At 45.6% G+C, this 24,309-nt stretch overlaps 1 protein-coding gene across 4 annotated transcripts in view; it reads left to right on the top strand.

The window, feature by feature from the left end:
- Positions 1-22,617, top strand: part of LOC106570255 (transcription factor HIVEP3) — a 45,589-nt gene extending 22,972 nt beyond the window's left edge. Inside the window, exons 2-8 of one of the 4 annotated variants that reach the window (XR_006758917.1) lie at positions 1,946-6,731; positions 7,063-7,253; positions 16,426-16,601; positions 18,071-18,163; positions 18,321-19,453; positions 20,053-21,571; positions 21,679-22,617. Coding sequence is in view for 3 of the 4 variants with exons in the window: in XM_045694767.1 (XP_045550723.1) it covers positions 2,415-6,731; positions 7,063-7,253; positions 16,426-16,601; positions 18,071-18,163; positions 18,321-19,453; positions 20,053-20,805 (6,663 nt within the window). In the remaining variant the exon portion in view is untranslated. Of the gene's footprint in view, positions 1-1,945; positions 6,732-7,062; positions 7,254-16,425; positions 16,602-18,070; positions 18,164-18,320; positions 19,454-20,052 lie in introns of all 4 variants that reach the window. The other 3 variants (XM_014142370.2, XM_045694768.1, XM_045694767.1) reach the window with 3 other exon arrangements.
- Positions 22,618-24,309: the final 1,692 nt, after the last annotated feature.

Below are 24,309 nucleotides of genomic sequence, written 5' to 3'. Positions count from 1 at the left end.
GAAAGTATTTGATCCCCTGCTGATTTTGTATGTTTTCCCACTTACAAAGAAATGATCAGTCTATAATTTTAATGGTAGGTTTATTTGAACAGTGAGAGACAGAATAACAACAAAAAAATCCAGAAAAACACATGTCAAAAATGTTATAAAATGATTAGCATTTTAATGAGGGAAATAAGTATTTGACCCCTCTGCAAAACATGACTTAGTACTTGGTGGCAAAACCCTTGTTGGCAATCACAGAGGTCAGACGTTTCTTGTAGTTGGCCACCAGGATTGCACACATTTCAGGAGGGATTTTGTCCCACTCCTCTTTGCAGATCTTCTCCAAGTCATTAAGGTTTCGAGGCTGACGTTTGGCAACTCAAACTTTCAGCTCCCTCCACAGAGTTTCTATGGGATTAAGGTCTGGAGACTGGCTAGGCCACTCCAGGACCTTAATGTGCTTCTTCTTGAGCCACTCCTTTGTTGCCTTGGCCGTGTGTTTTAGGTCATTGTCATGCTGGAATACCCATCCATGACCCATTTTCAATGCCCTGGCTGAGGGAAGGAGGTTCTCACCCAAGATTTGACAGTACATGGCCCCGTCAAATGATGCGGTGAAGTTGTCCTGTCCCCTTAGCAGAAAAACACCCCCAAAGCATAATGTTTCCACCTCCATGTTTGACGGTGGAGATGGTGTTCTTGGGGTCATAGGCAGCATTCCTCCTCCTCCAAACACGGCGAGTTGAGTTGATGCCAAAGAGCTCGATTTTGGTCTCATCTGACCACAACCCTTTCACCAGTTGTCCTCTGAATCATTCAGATGTTCATTGGCAAACTTCAGACGGGCATGTATATGTGTTCTTGAGCAGGGGGTCCTTGCGGGCACTGCAGGATTTCAGTCCTTCACGGCGTAGTGTGTTACCAATTGTTTTCTTGGTGACTATGGACCCAGCTGCCTTGAGATCACTGACAAGATCCTCCCCGTGTAGTTCTGGGCGGATTCCACACCGTTCTCATGATCATTGCAACTCCACGCGGTGAGATCTTGCATGGAGCCCCAGGCCGAGGGAGATTGACAGTTCTTTTGTGTTTCTTCCATTTGCGAATAATCGCACCAAATGTTGTCACCTTCTCACCAAGCTGCTTGGCGATGGTCTTGTAGCCCATTCCAGCCTTGTGTAGGTCTACAATCTTGTCCCTGACATCCTTGGAGAGCTCTTTGGTCTTGGCCATGGTGGAGAGTTTGGAATCTGATTGATTGCTTCTGAAGACAGGTGTCTTTTTTACAGGTAACAAGCTGTGGTTAGGAGCACTCCCTTTAAGAGTGTGCTCCTAATCTCAGCTCGTTACCTGTATAAAAGATACCTAGGAGCCAGAAATCTTTCCGATTGAGAGGGGGTCAAATACTTATTTCCCTCATTAAAATGCAAATCAATTTATAACATTTTTGACATGAGTTTTTCTGGATATTTTTTTTGTTATTCTGTCTCTCACTGTTAAATAAACCTACCATTAAAATTATAGATGGATCCTTTCGTTGTCAGTGGGCAAACATACAAAATCAGCAGGGGGTCAAATACTTTTTTCACCCCACTGTATGACCAAACTCCCAAGTTTTGTTTCCAACTTGATCATCCATCTTGAAGAAATAACAGTGATGACAACCTTGCTTTTTAGCTGTTTGGTTCCCTCCCTTCAACAGTAATGTTTTTAGATCATAGTGGGCGGAGAGAGACTGCCATCTGTCTTCATGATGTAATTTAATTTTGTGTGTGTGTGTGTGTGTGTGTGTGTGTGTGTGTGTGTGTGTGTGTGTGTGTGTGTGTGTGTGTGTGTGTGTGTGTGTGTGTGCATCCATGTGTTCGCACTGTGTGTGTGAAAGAGAGAAAGAAGGAAAGATAGAGACTACCCCTCAGGTGGGTCTGTCAGTAATCTGATCTTTTCTTTTTCCTTCTTTTAGATCCTCTGGAGTGAACCAGAGGACACAGACATCCAACCAAAAGTCCTGAAAACTGGATCTGAAAACCTGAAGGCCTGACACAAGAACGGGTTAAACCCAGTATCTGAATACAGGACTATCTGACAGGACTGCCTCAGAAGCTCAGAGGACAGAGTTGTTGACTCTGGGAGCCAACAGAGCTCCAGGATGGGTTGCTTCTTTGGCTCAGGATGGAAAAGTTCCCCATCATCGCATGACAAATCACAGTTGTTACCCAGCATCCGTTAAATGAATGGCTTGACTTGAGTAAGTACTAAGTATGAGTACAGACAGCCTGAAAGCCAGTATAAGACAGATATAACTAAGGAACAAAATACTCATCATACATCAATCCCAGAGTCTGTTAAATGAATAGGCTTGACCTGTGTGGCCTGTCTCAGGCTCAGGTGGAGGGGTCCCAGGTGTCTACCTGAGGTTGTTGTTCCGTTTTATGGAGGCGTTGCACAGCCATAGCTGCTTGCCGACTGGGGAGCAGTCCGGAGTTCACGACCAGCCTCAGCCAGGAGAGTCTGCTCTGCCTCTCCCAGGAGAGTCTGCTCTGCCTCTCCCAGACTCTCCGCCTCCCAAATCTCTCTCCTCCCAGAACCATGAACCGCAGACACAACAGACTCGCTCCAAACAAGGAGGCCCTCAACAACAACATGGACAACATCACAAACTGCCTAATAAGCGGGAGCGCAAGCGTCTCAGACATCAGAGGCAAAGCGTTGATTCCGACACCCCACCGGCGGAGGAGGGTAAGCATGCAAAGGCAGAGGCAACACCAACCAGAGTGGCTCGGACCTCGTCTGGTGGGACCAGGGCGACTCCCTCCTCATCATCCACCTCCACCCAGTCTACAGAGGCTCCTGCCACAGAGGAGAACCAAGAGGGCACCCTAAAGCAGAAACGGGAGCGTAAGCCTGGAAAACCTGGGAAATATGTGTGCTCTTACTGTGGCCGTGCCTGTGCCAAGCCCAGCGTCCTGCAGAAACACATCCGCTCCCACACCGGAGAGAGGCCCTACCCCTGTGCTCCCTGCGGATTTTCTTTCAAGACCAAGAGCAACCTCTACAAGCACCGGAAGTCCCATACCCACAGGGTGAAGGCCGGCCTCGCCTCTGGAGAGCCCAGTGCTTTAGAAGAACCGGTGCCAGAGTCAGAAGACGAAACTAGACAGCCGTTGTCTGCTGCTTCTTCCAACACAGAGAGACAAGGCAGCGTAGCCAATGAGAAGACCCATGAAGACACTGAGAGATCTAGAGAGCAGTCCAGTGGGATGGACAACTCCTACGCCGTCAAGAAGAGGCTGGCCATGCGTTTGAGCCGAGGGAAACGTGGCCCTCTAGGCTCGTCTGACTCGATCAGTTCCTCGATGGGTATGGGGAGTAGAGGCAGCACAGAGTCTGGCTATTTCTCTCGTTCTGAGAGCACTGAGCAGTCACAGGACAGCCCACCCACCGTAACCAAAAGTGCCAAAAGCTATGCAGAGATCATCCTAGGGAAATATGGCCGTCTGGGCCACCTCCAGAGGATGTCCAGGCATCAGGACCAGCAGCCTTCTGGAAGCCAGGGACAGCAGGAGAAGAGCATCCCATTCACAGTGCCCAAGAAGCAGGTCATTGACCACATCACCAACCTCATTACTATCAATGAGGCTGTCGTGGACACAAGTAAGATCGACAGCGTCAAGCCCAGGAGGTTCTCTCTCTCTAGGAGAAGTAGCACAGAGTCTAAGGTTTCTTTATCTCTGAAAGAGTCGCCTGTAGTCCACCACAGCACCGTCAACCCTGGAGACCCAGGCTTTAAGAGCAGTGGTTCCATCACTATGGGTGTTCCGTGTGAGAAGTTTCATCATCACCAATCACTACACGTGGATTCAACGGCAGGCCAGACATCCACTTCCATGGCTCCTCTTCTGAGAAGCCTCTCTATGCCCTCTGCTGCTAGTTCAACTGATGCCTCCTCTGGCGCCTGCCCACGAAACTTCCGCCTTAGCCAATCTTTCGATGAACGGTCTGAAACACAGTCTCGCCGCATTGGGATGCTACGACGCCAGCCTGCTATCGAACTACCCCCAGGTGCTGAAATAAATAAAGAGGAACATAGTTTACACAGTAGCTCCAACACTCTGCTCTACAATCACAATATGTCCGTCGTGCCTCCTGACCATAAGCAATGTCAACCAGAGCCGTACGAGTGTGAGACCTGTGGCGTTGGATGTAAGAACTGGGAAGGTTATAAGGCACACAAGAGAAGTCTTTGTATAGCACGACTTCCCCAAGAGAGTCTTGATACAACAATATGCCAGATGGACCGTTCACAGTTGATACACTATCCGATCAACAGACCAGGGGTTTTGGCAATGCGCAAGAGAAGGAAAGAAGAGAGTTTTGAATCTGATGATCCATCCTCTCCTGTTTCTTTATCCATACCCACCTTGTCCACGTTGGTGCAAGGCAGAGACGAAGGAAGTGTAGCATGCAATAGAAACTCATGGTCACGATTAGAGCAGGATTGGGGAGGGACATCAAAAGGTTTCTCAGTGATTCAACATACTAGTTCATTTGAGAAACAGGACACTTTGTTTACAGAGAGTCAAGGTAAAGAGGAGGCACATATTAAATTCCCATCTCTTGAGGATGCGTCTCAAAAACAACTGCAGGAACACTCGTCCAAACCAACACCTCGCAAACTGGTGCGCCAACGCAATGTTCAGGTCCCTGAGATATTCATCACTGAGGATTCCAACACCAATGTTATTGAGCCTATTCAGACACAATCAGAAATGGCCTCCCTAATGCCTAAACAGACCAAGAGGACAGAGGAGTTCCAGTGGCCACAGAGGAGCCTCACCCTGTCTGGGGTCCCCATCGAGAAGCTGCCCCCGAAGAAGAAACGAATTCGCCTTGCAGAGGCCGCCCAGTCTTCAGGGGAGTCCATGTCCAGCTTTGACTCCATCTCCCTGCCTCGCAGCCCCAGCCAGGACAGCTGTGCATCCCACGCATCTAGCCACTCTGCATCCTTTGAGGAGTCCACCAGACCCGGAGACATGGAGACCCTGGCTGGGATACCATTGAGGAGATCCAGGGCCCCTAACATGTTGACCGTCCCAGGGCTGCATCATCACAAAAGGGAGATGCGGCGGTCGGCCTCAGAGCAAGCACCTTACGACCCACGGCAGCAATCTGTTTTGATGGCGATGTCGGAGATGCGAAGCAAGTCCTTTGACTACAGCAGTTTGTCCCCTGAGCGCTCGGCGGCCGGCTGGAGAGACAGACGCAAATGTCTCCTCATGAGACACACTCCGGTCAGGGACCCAGAGGAGGAGGAGCAGCCTGCCAAACCTGTAGAACTAAAGCTGAATCCCAGTTCCTGCATTATTGCCAAACACACAGCACTAAAGGTGAACAACCCTTCCCACTGCATCCCCAGTCCTGACCCTGTCAGTCCCAGCTCCTCCTCTAGACTAAGCCCAGGTCCTCAACACCTTAGTTCGGCCACTGGTTCCCCTCTGTCAGGCGAACCCACATCCTGTAACCCTGTGCAAACTATTTGCGGAGAGCCTCCCTCACAATGGAAACTGGGCCAAAGTATTCAGTTGACTGGACATTGCTTTGAAGTTCTACCCTCTCAGAACTCTGTAGAATCTCCTGATCCCCTCCAGAGGGTAGCCCCATCACCTCTATGTTCAGGGAAGCCTGTAATTATCTCCCTCCGTCCTGTCCACACCTACATCCACCCTGCCCAACCCCGCCCTGTCTACCCTCCCCACCCCCTCCCCACCCAGTGCCCATTAGGGATTGCTAGGGCCCACTACCTTCCAATATCCACAGGCCTGAAGCTGGAGATTCCAGTCCCAACTCACAGTCATGATGGACATTCAGAGTTTGTAACACATCCTCCGCAGATCCTCCACCCTCACCCTAACATCACACTCAGCCCAGAGTTACTCCGGCCCTCCATATCACCAGCAGTAGCAGTAGTCCGGCAACAGGCAGACACCAACACCCTAGCCAGTGCCATATACACCACTCTGTCCCAAACCACAACATCTAGGTCCCAGGAACCTGTTTGTTCTGCATTAAACAGTGGGAATAGAGATACCCCAACGTCTGAACATAACAGCCACCTGGTCATGACTCTGCCTGTAAGCAGCAAGAGGTTGTCTGAGACTCTGTTACCAGTCAGCCAGTTGACTCTACCTCCAGGCAACCACTTGGCTTTGCCTCTGCCTCCAGGCAGCCAGTTGTGGTCTGAGGAGGGCTGTAGATCTTCAGGCTCAGGAAGCTACAAGCGCATGTTATCCCCTTCAAACAGTGTTGATTTTAGCCCTGAGTCCAAACAGCAGCAGAAACGAGTGAAGGAGGAAGAAGAGGAGAGTTGTGTAGGAAACGTAATCGCAGAAACATCAACAAAAGAAGAAAAGGTTGAGATTCCAACATGTTTACCTAGGGTGTGTACTCCCATAAGTCCAGAAGGACCTTCATATCCAACCCTTCAGTCCACCACCTCTCACAGCTGGTGTTATCTGAACTACATCAAGCCAAACCCCTCCACCTTGACTGACCAGCCCTCAGTGTACTCCTCCTGGTCTACCAGCGAGTATGACCCCAACCCTCCAGGCCTCTCCACCAAGACAGCCCTGTCCCTGTTGGACTGCAAGCAGAGGGTCAGCTACACCATCTATACCATGTCTCCCATGTCATCCACCCCTGCAGAGACCACACCAGAGCCTGCCGACATGAAGACGCCATGCCCTTCTGAGGTAAGTCGACTTTACTGGAGGCCTCCTCATAGAATGGCCAATGTGAAATAGGAAGTACTGTATGTAGTTATTTTACCTTGTCCCATACTGTACTATGTGTTGTAGTCTTTCATACTATATTTTGTATATGACCCAATACAGTCTTACATTTTGGACTTACTTTTCATTTGAAGCGTGTAGGTCAATATTGTAAATTGTAATGCCACAGTATAATGTAGATAAGTACTGAAACATATAAGTTATGATGAATTCCCCCCATCCCTGTCTCCTTGGCCTGATGTTTCTGGAGCAGGGTTGGTGAATTTGCCCTACATGTCTCTCTCGAGTGTAGGTACATGCCACTCTGCCCGGCGACAGCCACCGTGTTGAGACAACAGAGCAAGAGCAGTCTGCAGAGGACAAGGTGCCAAAGAAAGAACGAGAGGAGGAGGAAGAGAACGAAGAGAAGGAAAAAGAAGGGGAGGCCCAGTCAACTAGCAAATGTAGAGAACCTCCACCTCGAATCTGGATCTGTGAGGGAGGGTGAGTAGTCTATGACTGATTACATTTTAGAGTTGAAATAACACTCCACAATATTACATAATTTAAAGATGCAAAGCTTTATTGGCTTTATATTCATAAAGACATTAGAAACTATCCTCAGCCTTACAAGTGTCTCTCTGTTCAGTGCAAACCATGGTACATGTGTACTGTAAGCTACTAGTCACAGACAGTGAGGGTATTTGGTCTCCATGTCGTTTGTGTAGTGCTGGGAAGTGTTGTCGTTCCCCTCTGCAGGACATGAGGGGCTAAGGGTTGGCTGTCTGACTACACCAACAGAGCCCGTCTGTTGAGTGGCCCTGGCAAGGAAATTACCAACAACTACACAGCTTCCTCTACTGTACCCTGTAGAGGCTCAGTTACACCCAACAGTCAATGGTTCTGGCCATTCAGCTGTAGAGGGGAGGAGTGGCCGATTTCATTCCCATTTTAGATGGGGATTGATTGAATGAATGACAACTTACACATGAACGGAGATGCACAGAAAAATCATGTGTCTACAGTTGAAGTTGGAAATTTACATACACTTAGGTTGGAGTCATTAAAACTTGTTTTTCAACCACTCCACAAATTTCTTGTCAACAAAATATAGTTTTGGCAAGTCGGTTAGGACATCTACTACATCTACTAAGATTATTTCACTTAGAATTCACTGTATCACAATTCTAGTGGGTCAGAAGTTTACATACACTAAGTTGAATGTGCCTTTAGACAGCTTGGAAAATTCCAGAAAATTAGGTCATGGCTTTAGAAGCTTCTGATAGGCTAATTGACACAATTTGAGTCAATTGGAGGTGTACCTGTGGATGTATTTCAAGGCCTACCTTCAAACTCAGTGCCTCTTTGCTTGACGTCATGGGAAAATCTAAAGAAATCAGCCAAGACCTCAGAAAAAAAATTGTCTGGTTCATCCTTGGGAGCAATTTCCAAACTCCTGAAGGTACCACCTTCATCTGTACAAACAATAGTATGCAAGTATAAACACCATGGGACCATGCAGCCGTCATACTGCTCAGGATGGAGACGCATTCTGTCTCCTAGAGATGAACGTACTTTGGTGCGAAAAGTGCAAATCAATCCCAGAACAGCAGCAAAGGACCTTGTAAAGATGCTGGAGGAAACAGTTACAAAGTATCTATATCCACAGTAAAATTAGTCCTATAGCGACATAACCTGAAAGGCCGCTCAGCAAGGAAGAAACCATCGCTCCAAAACCGGCATAAAAAACGCCAGACTATGGTTTGCAACTGAACATGGGGACAAAGATCGTACTTTTTGGAGAAATGTCCTCTCGTCTGATGAAACAAAAATCACGAGGGAGGAAAATTATTACATGGACATACATCAAGACATGTATGTCCATGTGGCTCAGTTGGTAGAGCATGGTGTTTGCAACACCAGGGTTGTGGGTTCGTTTCCCACGGGGGACCAGTATGGGGGGAAAAATGTATGAAATGTATGCATTCACTACTGTAAGTCGCTCTGGATAAGAGCGTCTGCTAAATGACTAAAATGTAAAAAATGTAGGAAGTTAAAGCTTGGTCGCAAAGGGGTCTTCCAAATGGACAATGACCCCAAGCATACTTCCAAAGTTGTGGCAAAATGGCTTAAGGACAACAAAGTCAAGGTATTGGAGGGGCCATCACAAAGCCCTGACCTCAATCCTATAGAATTTTTTTGGGCAGAACTGAAAAAGCGTGTGCGAGCAAGGAGGTCTACAAACCTGACTCAGTTACACCAGCTCTGTCAGGAGGAATGGGCCAATATTCATCCAAATTATTGTGGAAGCTTGTGGAAGTCTACCCGAAATGTTTGACCCAAGTTAAACAATTTAAAGGCAATGCTACCAAATACTAATTGAGTGCATGTAAACTTCTGACCCATTGGGAATGTGATGAAAGAAAAAAAAGCTGAAATAAATCATTCTCTCTACTATTATTCTGAGATTCCACATTCTTAAAATAAAGTGGTGATCCTAACTGACCTAAGACAGGGAATTTTTACTAGGATTAAATGTATTTGGCTAAGGTGTATGTACTGTGGCAGACCAGGGTTTTTGGTCAAGACGTTTACATAGCTCAGTTTCAAGGGTGTTTATTAAATAATAAATCAAAAAGAAAAGAACAGGTCTCCCCCATGAGACCCTCTCCGGAATACCTTCTCCTGGGCTCCGGGTCTTCCTGTATCCTGTCGGGCACACAAACTCAACGCCCTCGTCTTAGCTCGGGTAACCGTATCCAACCACCTGGAAGTCACCTCACTTCCCCTAGTCCTCCTTGTGTGCTGCCCTTCTGGCAGCTTTATGAGCCTCGCACAGCTGGTGAGAAATCCGCCCTTGATTACTCACCAGCTCCCAATCAGCCCCAATTAGTCCTGTCCGGAGAGCCCATCGAGACCTGGCACGTCCAGCAGATGGAGCCACCGCCTCGTGATGGATTCTCCATCTGTTACCAGGCCTCGACAAGTCTCCCCCTGGTGGCTGACCTGTTGTACGCCACAGTACACTTCCGAATTCAACTGTATTTGTAGACAGAGAACATAAGAGGGATACTATTTTCAGAGGAGAGAGAGGAAGGTGTATACCTAGATGAAGAAAGTGTTGTTTGATACTAATTTTCTCTAGTAATGGGACTTATGTAGGATGTGTCAGATAAGAGAAAGAGCTGTGAGAGATTGAGAGCACCGTGAATCATCTACATTCATTTACGTTAATCCACACAGCTAGATTGAATCACACTGGGGTTATAAATCAGACATAACTGAAACTTCTGAGAACACTTGGTCTCCTCTATCTTATCTGTGATTGTGCCACTGAGGTGCCATCTGTGCGTTCCTCTGCATCTTTCCGAGTACCCCTGGGAACCTGTTGTTTTTTTCATGACTCAGGTTCACAGCATTCTTCTCATCAGTCACAACCCAGCTAGCACATAACATTCTGAGAACCATATGTTTCTTAGAGCTTGGTGAGAGCGTGGTTGTCCTATGGCCGTGATTATCCCACAACTTTCTGGGAATGGAGCAGGACAGTTGCCTGGTTTGGAACATTGTCAGCACATTTAAGGAATTTGAGCCCCCAAAAATCTATATTTTCTTGGTATTTCATTAATTTAACAGAACGTTTCCTAAAAGTTTAAACATGGTTACATTTCATTTCAATTTTAGTAATGTTCTAGGAACATTCTCCTACTGGTTTGACATTGGGAATGTTCTCAAATAAACTCAGCAAAAAAAGAAACGTCATCTCACTGTCAACTGCGTTTATTTTCAGCAAACTTAACATATGTAAATATTTGTATGAACATAACAAGATTCAACAACTGAGACATAAACTGAACAAGTTCCACAGACATGTGACTAACAGAAATGGAATAATGTGTCCCTGAACAAATGGGGGGGGTCAAAATCAAAAGTAACAGTCAGTATCTGGTGTGGCCACCAGCTGCATTAAGTACTGGAGTGCATCTCCTCCTCATGGACTGCACCAGATTTGCCAGTTCTTGTTGTGAGATGTTACCCCACTCTTCCACCAAGGCACCCGCAAGTTCCCGGACATTTCTGGGGGGAATGGCCCTAGCCCTCACCCTCCGATCCAACAGGTCCCAGATGTGCTCAATGGGATTGAGATCCGGGCTCTTCGCTGGCCATGGCAGAACACTGACATTCCTGTCTTGCAGGAAATCACGCACAGAACGAGCAGTATGGCTGGTGGCATTGTAATGCTGGAGGGTCATTTCAGGATGAGCCTGCAGGAAGGGTACCACATGAGAGAGGAGGATGTCTTCCCTGTAACGCACAGTGTTGAGATTGCCTGCAATGACAACAAGCTCAGTCCGATGATGCTATGACACACCGCCCAGACCATGACGGACCCTCCACCTCCAAATCGATCCCACTCCAGAGTACAGGCCTCGGTGTAATGCTCATTCCTTCGATGATAAACGCAAATCCGACCATCACCCCTGGTGAGACAAAACCGCGACTTGTCAGTGAATATCACTTGTTACCAGTCCTGTCTGATCCAGTGACGGTGGGTTTGTGCCCATAGGCGATGTTGTTGCCGGTGATGTCTGGTGAGGACCTGCCTTACAACAGGCCTACAAGCCCTCAGTCCAACCTCTCTTAGCCTATTGCGGACAGTCTGAGCACTGATGGAGGGATTGTGCGTTCCTGGTGTAACTCGGGCAGTTGTTGTTGCATCCTGTACCTGTCCCGCAGGTGTGATGTTCGGATGTACCGATCCTGTGCAGGTGTTGTTATACGTGGTCTGCCACTGCGAGGACAATCAGCTGTCCATCTTGTCTCCCTGTAGCGCTGTCTTAGGCATCTCACTGTACGGGCATTGCAATTTATTGCCCTGGCCACATCTGCAGTCCTCATGCCTCCTTGCAGCATGCCTAAGGTACTTTCATGCAGATGAGCAGGGACCCTGGTCATCTTTCTTTTGGTGTGTTTCAGAGTCAGTAGAAAGGCCTTTTTAATGTCCTAAGTTTTCATAACTGTGACCTTAATTGCCTACTGTCTGTAAGCTGTTAGTGTCTTAACGACCGTTCCACAGGTGCATGTTCATTAATTGTTTATGGTTCATTGAACAAGCATGGGAAACAGTGTTTAAAACCTTAACGTTCTCGGAACAATTTGAGAACATGACTTTAAAATATAACCATGAGGAAACCTGTAAGAGACGTTACGCTGAAGTACTGAAATTCCCACAGAAGAACATTGTTCCTTTACATTCTCTGAATTTAACTCAGCAAAAAAGAAACGCCCCTTTTTCAGGACCCTGTCTTTCAAAGATAATTCGTAAATAACTTCACAGATCTTCATTGTTAAGGGTTTAGTAACGTTCATAGAATGTCCTAAGAATGTTATTTAAAAACATACATTCCGTCTCAGAACCAGATTCCCATAGGGGGCACAAGGGCATGTGACCCGCCAGCACTGTCCTTTTTAGTTTTTCTTTCAGATTAATTAAAACCCCTAGAGTCTATTGATGCACCTGTGCCTCACACCGTGATAGCATTTTGATTATAAAATGTATTGCAGAGGCTACAGCTTAATCCCCTCTTTCCGTTGATATAAAGTTTGTGTCTATTCCATAATAGGGGGCTTGTAAAAGCTGTGTTTTTCTACACTTGAGAGGATCCGGACTAGAAAATCGTCACAATCGCCTGTAGAACCTCAAATCGTTTGAGCTACAAACTAATACGATGAAAGATGAGACGACACGAACATGACACAGTCATCTGTTTTGCTCTACGGCATCCACAAGCTTTACGGCAGCCGTCTGGACTCTTTATCACAGACGTCCTAATTTCTAAGAGGTTTTACCACAAAACCGATTGTCCAGATCGAACCATTTGAGCTAACTAATATACCTACAGCGGTCCTAAAATTCCAAATCAAATAGCTAAATGATACATTTTATGACCATCCTAAAACAATTCCATATGTTAGCTTAGTAGATATTGTGATCTAAGTGCTTAGACCTACAGGTATTTTAGTGACTAAACTTCATTTTTAAGCCCACGTTTTATCAAATAATTATATCAGTGGTATTTTTTCTCCATAATAAAGCAACTTTATGAAGTTGGCTTTAGCTAGCTAGATAGATTGGGAACCTATCTCCCAACCTCATAAATAGCTACCAAGCCATTACAGGCAATCAATCAAGTTAGAGTAGCTTGTCTATTTTACACCTCAGCTCCACTATAAGCATTGCTTTGCCATCACCGTCGTGTTAATTTGGACGTTCTACCTCCTACACAGAGTGAGTTGTTTTGAGAGCTGAGAGGAACAGAGGGGAAGAGTGTCTTTATTCTATTTCCACCTACTGTCCCATATTCATTGATTATGCATAAGAACAGAACTTTCAGAAAGTATTCACACCCCTTGACTTTTCCAACATTTTGTTTGTTGTGTTAAATTGATTCGAAACCCCATAATGTCAAAATTGAATTGTTTTTCGAAATGTTTACAAATGAACAGAAAATGAAAAGCTGAAATGTCTTGAGCCAATAAGTATTCAACCCCTTTGTTATGGCAAGCCTAAATAAGTTCAGGAGTAAGAATGTGCTCACATAATAAGTTGCATGGGCTTATGCAATAATAGTGTTTATCATGATTTTTTAATGACTACCTCATCTCTGTACACCACACATACAATTAACTGTAAGGTCCCTCTGTTGAACATTGCATTTAAACACAGATTCAACCACAAAGAGCAGGGAGGTTTTCCAATGCATCGCAAAGAAGGGCACCTATTGGTAGATGTGTAAAAAAACAGACATTAAATATCCCTCTGAGCATGGTAAAGTTATTAATTACACGTTGGATGGTGTATCAGTACACCCAGTCACATCAAAGATACAGGCGTCCTTCCTAACTCAGTTGCCGGAGAGGAAGGAAACCACTCAGGGATTTCACGTTGAGGCCAATGGTGAATTTAAAACAGTTAGTTTAATAGCTGTGATAGGAGAAAACTGAGGATGGATCAACAACATTGTAGTTACTCCACAATATAATACAAAATTGGTATGATACTATATATCAGTGTGGCAGTTGTACTAAACTCATAAGGCATAAACCTTCTTAAATTAATAAATGTGCATCATTCATTAAAATTACAATTGAAAAGGTCAAGAGGTATGCTTAGATAACCTATGCAGAAAAATAGACATTTGCGACATAGAATTAGGCATAATGATAATACGGCATAATGAACACCTCTCCCATTTCATCCTAATGTACTTCGTGCCCCCTCTGAAATAATGGGTGCTTGACGTCCCTGCTCAGAATGTTGAGAAAACGTTCCTTAAAAATCACTAGAAAACTTAAGTAACATTCAGAGAATGTTCTTAGCATGTTATTTAGAAATTCATCCATTCCGTTCTCAGCATCATCAAAACTATCTCTATCCTCTATCTTGTTAAGTGTCAGGTGTGTTGGCCACGCCCACTAATTTGCCAAACCTGATCTTAATGAGTGCTTGTTTCCTTTGTAATGGGGTCTGTTTGAATAGAATAAAATGAACAGATATGTTTCCGTAAAAAATACATGGCATGCTCGCTCCATCCTGGTGGCGCAGTGGACTCTTTCCATGGTTGGAAAAAACATGATTATGGGTTCCAATCTCACTGATGCTGTGTCACAATAAAAAATGTATGTGTTTGCATGATTAATGCCTGAAGAAATTAATTTCCATGTGTCCTATCTGTGCTTGGAGTTTAAAAAAGTTAACTAGCAGTGTGTGTTATTAAATCTTATTGTAACATTCAGTGAAAGATGTTATTCAAAAACCTCCAAATAACCTATAACTTCCGTTATCAGTGTTCATGAAACCTCCAAGGAATACTTCAAGGAACCAGAGTAAAATGTTCTCAGAACAGGTGAAATTTTCACTTCTGTTCTCAGAACGTTTTAAAATCGTTCAGTTTTACCGGTCAGGAGACGTATGGCTTCGTTCCCACAACCAATGTGAAACCAAAAACATACGTTCCCACAACTTCCAAGAAACCCAATGTGCTAGCTGGGAATGACTCATTTCTCTTCCCGGCTGCGCTGTGTGGAGCTCTGAGCCCACCAACTCCATCTGTTCGGGCCGGTGTGTGTGAGGGATGATAAAACAAAGCAGTGAAAGACAGAGGAAGTCAAACAATGAACTTTCCGTATGGCTACATTATGGGGGAGTGAGGGCTGAGTGAGGGAGGATTTAGTGTAGGCTGTCTCGCTGAAGATAAAGCTAGGGGCAGGATCTATGAATGGGTGTCAGAGTAAACTATGAATTGCGAGTGGGTTGGTGGCCCTCAATGTGCCTACATGCTGTATATCAGTTCGACATGTGGGATTTTTTGTCAGTGGGCACATGCACACTCATGCATCAACACACAAACACACACACACTCACATTTGAAATACTTTATTTGAATCCACGAATCACATTACATCATAAACGATTCAAACATGTCAAAGGTTGTTGATACAAGGACACTTAATAAGGAAACAAAAAGCTCATTCTCCGCCACACAGCTAGGCTGCCCATAATGTCTAAAACAGAGCAGTACCTAGACAGTGGTTTTGCTCTACTCTTAGGCAGGCCTGCAATCTGAAAGCCACAAACCGTAAGCCTATGTACACGGCCCAGACTGCCAAATATCAATGCCACCCAGGCTGTCCAAGCGTGATATGAGGGGCTGGTATTTAAGGAGCTTTTCAGAAAAGGCGTGCGCCATGTAACTATCGACACACACACACACACACACACACACACACACACACACACACACACACACACACACACACACACACACACACACACACACACACACACACACCATTAAGCATGTTAGCTATCATTGTAATTACCGTTCCTATTAATAGAAAGGTGTTTTATTTTCTGTTTATTTGGAGCAGCTGGTCTGAGCCCAGGGTTTCCCTCCCTCTCTGGTCTGTTTTTATTGGCTGGCTGTTCCAAACCCTGTGTTTTTATTGGCTGGCTATTCCAAACCCCGGCTGATGTCGCAGGCTCTCTGTGTTTGGACTGGGGTTGGGTGATCGTGGTGTGAGAGGGTGGTGAAGGGTGTTAGAGTGCCACTGCAGGGCCCCCACTTCAGCTTCACACAGAGTGGCTTTTATATCCCAAACCAGAACACCTTCCAGCCCAGAAGCACTCACACACACACACACACACACACACGCACACACACACACACACACACACACACACACACACACACACACACACACACACACACACACACACACACACACACACACACACACGGGTGGACCCCCTAACCAGCTACCAGTGTGTTCACTATGTAAGAAGGGTGTGTGCCAAAATGATACAGTGATAAATATAAACATTATAGCAGGTTGCAGGTGCTGTATAAAGAACCAATGCTTATTACAGACATATGAAATGTGGTTTCATCAGGGGTGGAAATGAACTCACCACTAAAAAGTGGACCCGGGATTCAGATCAAAAGATCAGAACTTTCGTAACTCTGTTCACTCAGGTTCCTCTCCATTCCTAGATGTTATTGAAAGAACACTAGCATCAAATCACAAGGTTTATGGTGGTAGCATTACCTATACATAATAAAACCACACTACACTGAATAAATACAAATGACCTCTCTCTCTCTTGTCCCTTTAGCTACAGGTCTAGTGAGGAGTATGTGTACGTGCGGGGTCGAGGCAGAGGCAGATATGTATGTGAGGAGTGTGGGATCCGCTGTAAGAAGCCTAGTATGCTGCGTAAACACATCCGCCTGCACACAGACTCACGACCCTACGTCTGCAAGCATTGCAACTTTGCCTTCAAAACCAAAGGTGAGCTATGGATAGACAGGACTGCTGCCATGTTGTGGTTACAGATAGTCACAGGACTGCTGCCTTGTTGTGGTTACAGATAGTCACAGGACTGCTGCCTTGTTGTGGTTACAGATAGACACAGGACTGCTGCCTTGTTGTGGTTACAGATAGTCACAGGACTGCTGCCTTGTTGTGGTTACAGATAGTCACAGGACTGCTGCCTTGTTGTGGCTACAGATAGTCACAGGACTGCTGCCTTGTTGTGGTTACAGATAGTCACAGGACTACTGCCTTGTTGTGGTTACAGATAGTCACAGGACTGCTGCCTTGTTGTGGTTACAGATAGTCACAGGACTGCTGCCTTGTTGTGGTTACAGATAGACACAGGACTGCTGCCTTGTTGTGGTTACAGATAGACACAGGACTGCTGCTTTGTTGTGGTTACAGATAGTCACAGGACTGCTGCCTTGTTGTGGTTACAGATAGTCACAGGACTGCTGCCTTGTTGTGGTTACAGATAGACACAGGACTTCTGCCTTGTTGTGGTTACAGATAGACACAGGACTTCTGCCTTGTTGTGGTTACAGATAGTCACAGGACTGCTGCTTTGTTGTGGTTACAGATAGTCACAGGACTGCTGCCTTGTTGTGGTTACAGATAGTCACAGGACTTCTGCCTTGTTGTGGTTACAGATAGTCACAGGACTGCTGCCTTGTTGTGGTTACAGATAGTCACAGGACTGCTGCCTTGTGGTTACAGATAGACACAGGACTTCTGCCTTGTTGTGGTTACAGATAGTCACAGGACTGCTGCTTTGTTGTGGTTACAGATAGTCACAGGGGTGCTGCCTTGTTGTGGTTACAGATAGTCACAGGACTGCTGCCTTGTTGTGGTTACAGATAGTCACAGGACTGGTGCCTTGTGGTTACAGATAGTCACAGGACTGCTGCCTTGTTGTGGTTACAGATAGTCACAGGACTGCTGCCTTGTTGTGGTTACAGATAGACACAGGACTTCTGCCTTGTTGTGGTTACAGATAGTCACAGGACTGCTGCTTTGTTGTGGTTACAGATCGTCACAGGACTGCTGCCTTGTTGTGGTTACAGATAGTCACAGGACTGCTGCCTTGTTGTGGTTACAGATAGTCACAGGACTGCTGCCTTGTTGTGGTTACAGATAGTCACAGGACTGCTGCCTTGTTGTGGTTACAGATAGACACAGGACTGCTGCCTTGTTGTGGTTACAGATAGACACAGGACTGCTGCTTTTGTTGTGGTTACAGATAGTCACAGGACTGCAACTTTCTAGTGGTTATGGATAGGTGGATAGGTACTGGAATTGCTGCCTTATTGGAATCAGGTCTCTCTTATAAAATATATTTTTAAGGAAAGGGTACTGCAACCTGCTTGGAGTTGACATCTCTGTTCATCCAGTGTGTTGTTAGTAATGTCTCGGGATGGTAATGTGATGGTTCTCTGTTATTGCAGGGAACCTCACTAAACACATGAAGTCCAAGGCCCATGGGAAAAAATGCCATGACGGGCCAATGACTGGCTCTTCTCTGGAAGAGGCTGAGGAAGGTAGGATGATGTCATGTTGCTGTGTCTACCTCTTACTGTATCCAATAATAATTTGCTGATAGAGAATAGAAAACAAAGTGATAACTGGCTCAGGCCACAGTGTACTGTGCATTAGTTTGGGCCGCTAGAAAGTGTCATGTCCCATTTCAATCTTCAGGCCACTGCAGTTGCCTCATACTCCCCCCCTTCCTCTCAGGAGGCAGTGAAGACTGCTCAGTCTGGCCAGAGACAGGACAGGACGAGCACCAATACTCTGACGTCAGCGAAACTGAAGAAGACGACGATGACAACGAGTATGATGATGAAGATGATGATGGTGAAGAGGAGTCCTGGTCCCATGAAGACCCTTCCTCCACAAGCCACCTGAAGCCACCCAAACCCCCAAACCAGAACAGAACCACACCAGACCGGGACAGGACCAGACCATCTGGACCAAGCCAGCCCAGCCAGCCTCAGAGGCTGAATCCCCAGGAGACAAGCCTCTGTTACCCTGCTGGTTCCCCCAGCAAGAAGAGAGCTCTGTTCTCCCGGAGGAGGCACCTGGACTGCGCTGGTCACCGCTCCCCACGCCACTGTCCATCACCAACCCTATCTCCATCTCCTTCTCATCGCCTGTCCTCATCTCCAGCCCTAGCCCTATCTCCATCTCATCGCCTGTCCTCATCTCCAGCCCTATCTCCATCTCATCGCCTGTCCTCATCTCCAGCCCCATCTCCATCTCATCGCCTGTCCTCATCTCCATCTCATCGCCTGTCCTCATCTCCATCTCATTGCCTGCCCTCATCTCCAGCCCCAGCCCTATCTCCATCTCCAGCCCTATCTCCATCTCCATCTCATCGCCTGTCCTCATCTCCATCTCATCGCCTGTTCTCATCTCCAGCCCTATCTTCATCTCATCACCTGTCTCCTGCTCACTCCCTATCCGCTAGAGTGGACCTGTCTCCTCTTCGCTGCCCTTCCCCTAGGCATAACCTCTCTCCTGTCTCCTGCCACCCCTCTCATCCACCACTCTCATCTCTGCCCCCTAGTCATAAATTGTCCCCTGCCCCCTGTCACCCCTCCCCACCCTCCTCTCTGTCTCTGCTAGGTTGTCATGTCTCCCCCTCCCTAGAGAGACATCCGTCCCCCCTAAGAGGCCTCTCACCTGTCAGGTCCAAGTCCCCCAGTGGTGGATCCCCTGCCCCTCAGGCAACCAGCCCTGCTCAACACAGAACCCATCTGCCCAGAGACCCATCTTCAAATCCCCACAGGGACAGACCTGCTACAGCTACAAGCTCCAAGGCACGGCCGGTGAGTATTTCACAGTCTCTCTCTGTCAACCCTAGAACACAACACAGACACACTTTGTGTCCGACCTTAGACGGACTGGTTTGATAACCACAGTGCTGCTCACTCACCTGCAATGTTTGTTTATTTGGTTCGGTTCAGAGATTAAAATAAGCCCCTTTCTGCACACAAAGCAGTTCCTGTGAGGGCTAAACAGCCAAATTCAAGTAAAATAAACATTCAAAACAAATACAGATATGCAGGCGGGTACATTCAGGGTTATTTTAAAGTCACACCTTTCTAGGAAAAGGAAGGAAGGGTAGTTTTATATGATTCAAACCAAACCAACAACACAAAACCTAAAAATAATGTGAGAGATCCCAAATAGACACAAACGATTTGTTCTGGGCAGTTGGTGATAAAATGAGACACACGCCTATCATTAGATGTCTTAGACTGTAACCACAGGGACTGTGTCATCAGCCTCTAAATATGTGTCAATGTCTCAGTCAGCTCACCTGATTTAACCATGGTATGTTTCTTCACAAGTCGTGTTGATGTTGTGGTTTGGTTGTGTTGTGGTTCAAACCTTTACACCCTTCCTTCCCCTCACCCCCACCCAGATGAAGAGCTACTCTGTTCAGGAGGACGACGAGCTGCGTCCCCCTCTCCTGTCCCCCAGGACTAGACCATCCCGAGGGGGCCACGGGGGTGTCCTCAGCCACCTGCCTCTCCACTCCCAGCAGCTAGCCAGGATCACCAACCTGATGATCCCCATTGGGGGGATCCACATGGTACAGCCCAGGACCAGTCCACTCTACAGCTTGGTGACTAGCCCTGTGGCAGCAAAGGACACTCCTACTCCGGCAAGGATGGACCGGCCCATGACAGCCCAGAACACCCCTACCCCTTCAGAGATGGACCGGTCCAGGATCAGGAGAGCTGGACTGGACGAAGTGCCACTTAGTTGGCCTTCATCATTGAAGGACCATCAGAACAGTCTGAAAGAGGCTGCTAGGCCTAGCACTAGCATGCACACCAGTTACCAGGACAACAGGGTAGGAGAGGGAGAGGCCGGGGCCGAGTGCAGACAGTCAACACCTCTCCCAGACAAGGCAGATATGGCCCATGTACACGTGTGCACCATGAGACCAGAGAATCATGGGAGTTTGAGTCAAAGGGAAGAGACTAAACTGCTGTTCACTGGGACAGAGGTAGAAGGCAGTTCACACACTACAGGCACCCGGACGAGCACTTTGTCCAAGGGAACCACACACACAGAAAGAGATACAGATGCACACTTTAGAGAAGGAAGTGTTTTTCCAGTGACTACCCAAGGCCAAAAGATGCCGCCTTCTTTCCAGACTAAACTCTGATAGGAAGGAGCACCTTTAGGGAACAGTGCAACAGACGTGTCTTGGGTACATCTCATATGGCAACGTATTTCCTACATAGGGGCTATGGTGCCATTTCAGAGACAGCCATGATCGCAGAGCTAGAAACAATTCTGTCTTTGAGACTGAAGAAGACAAAAGGAATCCAAGAAGAGCACTCAGGAGCGTACGGCTTCTGACTATAATGTGATTATGTAATTATATGAATAATATATAGATATGTTGAATATGCAGTATATGTTTTGTAATCTTTTTTTACTCTCTTCCTTTGGTTAATGGCATTGCTGTTAATTTATTATTGATGTGCTCTTATGCAATTCTGTACTATCCTCTGTGAGATCTGGAATGAAATGTAGATAAAGATTTTATTTAGTTAATCTATTCCCCCGTCGACCCCTTTGATAACTCTATAATACATTATACTACTCTTGCTGTTTTTATACTGTATGATGTACAGGTGTAAGGTCTTCATTTGACATATATTGTCACAGCAAAATAATCCTGCAGCAACAGGATTTGAACGTTTAGACTATAATGTTGCTTGATCGGTGGGTAGGCTGTTAGCTGGTCAGAAGTAAGCCACATGAAGAGTGCAATACTGTTAATATAACCGTGTGTTAGTGTGGGGTTTCAGTGAATTTATGTAAATCACAAAGCTAATCTGCATTTCCTGCGGTGCAGGGAAAGTCTCGGCAACAAAAGAGTGGTCAAATGAAGATCCTACTCCTGTACAACCAAATATAGAAAGGTACTAGACATCTCACCCTGACCAGTATTTTGAAGTGCAATTTCTGTCAAGATTGTGGCTTGGAATGTTATTCTTAATGACTGTGATTTTTTTTGTTTATTTTAAAGCTGGAATCCTTGATGGTGAAACCACCACGACCGTGTGCGATATTACAACAACAAAGAAGTTACTGCAAACAATGAACACTGTTGTTTTTCACTCGAACATCATTGCACGCGCGATAGAACAGCAGAATATGTAATGCTTTTTTTTACAACGTTGGGCCGATGCTCCTCACCTCCGCTTGGTCAACAAAACAAAAACAACGGCCATGGGGCAGACAGTGGCACTGTTTTCCCTACTGCGGATTCCATATTTAAAGATTGTTCATTTTTTATATGTTGCCTGGCTGTTTTGAAGAATCAGGGTTAGAATAATATCTTATTTTCTACTATCTCATTGAGAGTAAATCTTGGAATAGATTGGCCAATTTATTATTGGCCAATGTTTTGTAGGTGCTCTTTCATTTGGATATCCCAGTTTGCACTCCTCTCTTGAAAAAGTTATCCTGCAAAGCCCACTTCCGGGGTCTTGTCTTTATAGAACCCTTTGCCCAATATATTTTTTTCCAGTTGCCCTTTTGACATTTTTGATAAAATTTGCTTCAATGCAGTTGTCAAATTTGAAAAGCATAAATTCTTCATCTTGGTGTCCTCCATTTATGTAAATACTTGCCATTCTAAGATGAAGTTCCCATCTTAACATGATACATATCACCTTTCACATCACCAACCAAAAGAAGAGTTTATTGCATTACTTAGGCCCAGCCTCAGCTTGTTCAACATTGGATGATTGTAAGTAATTCGGGCTAGAAAAGCTAACTCCACTCACTGGATATTCATATAAATATATCTTGTTGTGATCATCTGCTGTACATGATGCAGTCTATATTTATTGCCATAAACACAGTAATAACAGGTCGTTTTTATAAAGGAAGCGGTTTCCATATTTGTCATTTTCATGTGTCTTTTACCATTAAAATGCGTTTTTACAGATTTATAATGAAATGGTGTCCCTGTGTATATTTTCTTTCGATCTAAACATTTGGTTCTGTTCAATTCAATGCAGCATCATTCAACAGTGCTACAGTATATCTTGTATTGTATATCGCCACCTTGTGGCTGCTAGTGTTAGTCCCTCACTAGTCTCGTACGTTTTTACTTTTGAGCTATTCAGCAGATGCTCTTATCCAGAACGACTTACAGTTAGTGCATTCATCTTAACATAGCTAGGTGAAACACACATATCTTAGTCAGAACTAGTCACATACTAGTCATGTACAATGCCATGGAGTGTATGGAGCAATTCAAACCCTTTAGAATTGTAATTCATATCTGCAACCCTCCAAATGTTGTCACCCACTGAGTATTCTATCGCTCTATCCCAAACGGACCCCTGTAGCCTTTACCTCTTTGTTAGCTATAGGACGTGAGATGTAACCAATATGGTAATAGTGCCACCTTCTTTGACAGGCAAAGTGTAACGTTCGCCATTTTCCTTGGCCCTATCCATTTCTCTCAGGGGCTATGGTGTGGACTTGGGATAGTGGCTCAACTATAATTATCCCCTACCCTCTTGTGGAGATCTGAGAGGATTATATAGATATAACATAGTAATAGCACCACCAGCCAGGTGGAATTGTTGCCATATTGCTTACACTGACCCATCTACTTCTCTCAGATCTACACTAGTGTATAGGGGTTATATGGGGTGATTTGGTATGGTGCATCTACAGTATGCTCTGGAGTAGCTGCGGCAGTTCAGGCTGTTTCTTTGTCTCACTATGAGGACAACGTCTTTGTCAGCCACTAGATGTCCCTAGCATCAAGCCACTGGAGACCGATGCTCGGGACTGCGGTTTGCTGAAAACAATGACATCATCTAGTTAAGAAATTGGCCATCCGTCCCTACTGTATTTTCACCCAGAAATTGACGTAAAGCATAATTATACATTTCCAATTATTTTTCAGCCATGGTTGCATTTCAATCTATATTTTCCCAATGTAATGTATTATTGGTAATTGCAGTAGTGTCTCATTCTGATGAGAACATGTTGAAATGAAATAATGGAATATCTCGGCTACCAGATATAACATGGAAGATTCAAGTGTTAGTTATTGGCCATGATATCCATTAGGTCAATGAGTATGTTGAGTGAGGCATTGGCCCTGCTCCAACATCCATACTAGCATTCCACCTGTAAAGTAATATATTGGGCACACATTCTATTTAAGTTTGCTTATGGACATTGGAATTGAATCTTTGATGAAGTTTCGTGAATAGCAGTGAACCCGGTTGTACCAATACAGTCATCTGGCTGGCTAGAGATAGAAGTTAGTTACACATTCCCATATACACTGATCAAAAATATAAACGCAAAATGTAAAGTGTTAGTTCCAAGTTTTATGAGCTGAAATACAAGATTCAAGAAAATGTCCATACGCACAAAAAACGTATTTCTCTCAGATTTCTTGCACAAATGTGTTTTCATCCCTGTTAGTGAGCATTTCTCCTTTGTCAAGATAATCCATCCACCTGACATGTGTGGCATATCAAGACAGCATGATCATGACACAGGTGCACCTTGTGTTGGTGTAACAGTATAGCTTCCATTCCTCTCCTCGCCCCTACCTGGGCTCAAACCAGGGACCCTCTGCACACATCAACAACTGCCTCCCACAAAGCATCGTTACCCATCG

Source organism: Salmo salar, chromosome ssa14 (assembly GCF_905237065.1).
Source record: "Salmo salar chromosome ssa14, Ssal_v3.1, whole genome shotgun sequence".
In the NCBI taxonomy this organism is placed as follows: domain Eukaryota; kingdom Metazoa; phylum Chordata; class Actinopteri; order Salmoniformes; family Salmonidae; genus Salmo; species Salmo salar.
Note: the sequence above shows the minus strand (reverse complement) of the source record. Positions and strands in the feature narration are given on the sequence as shown.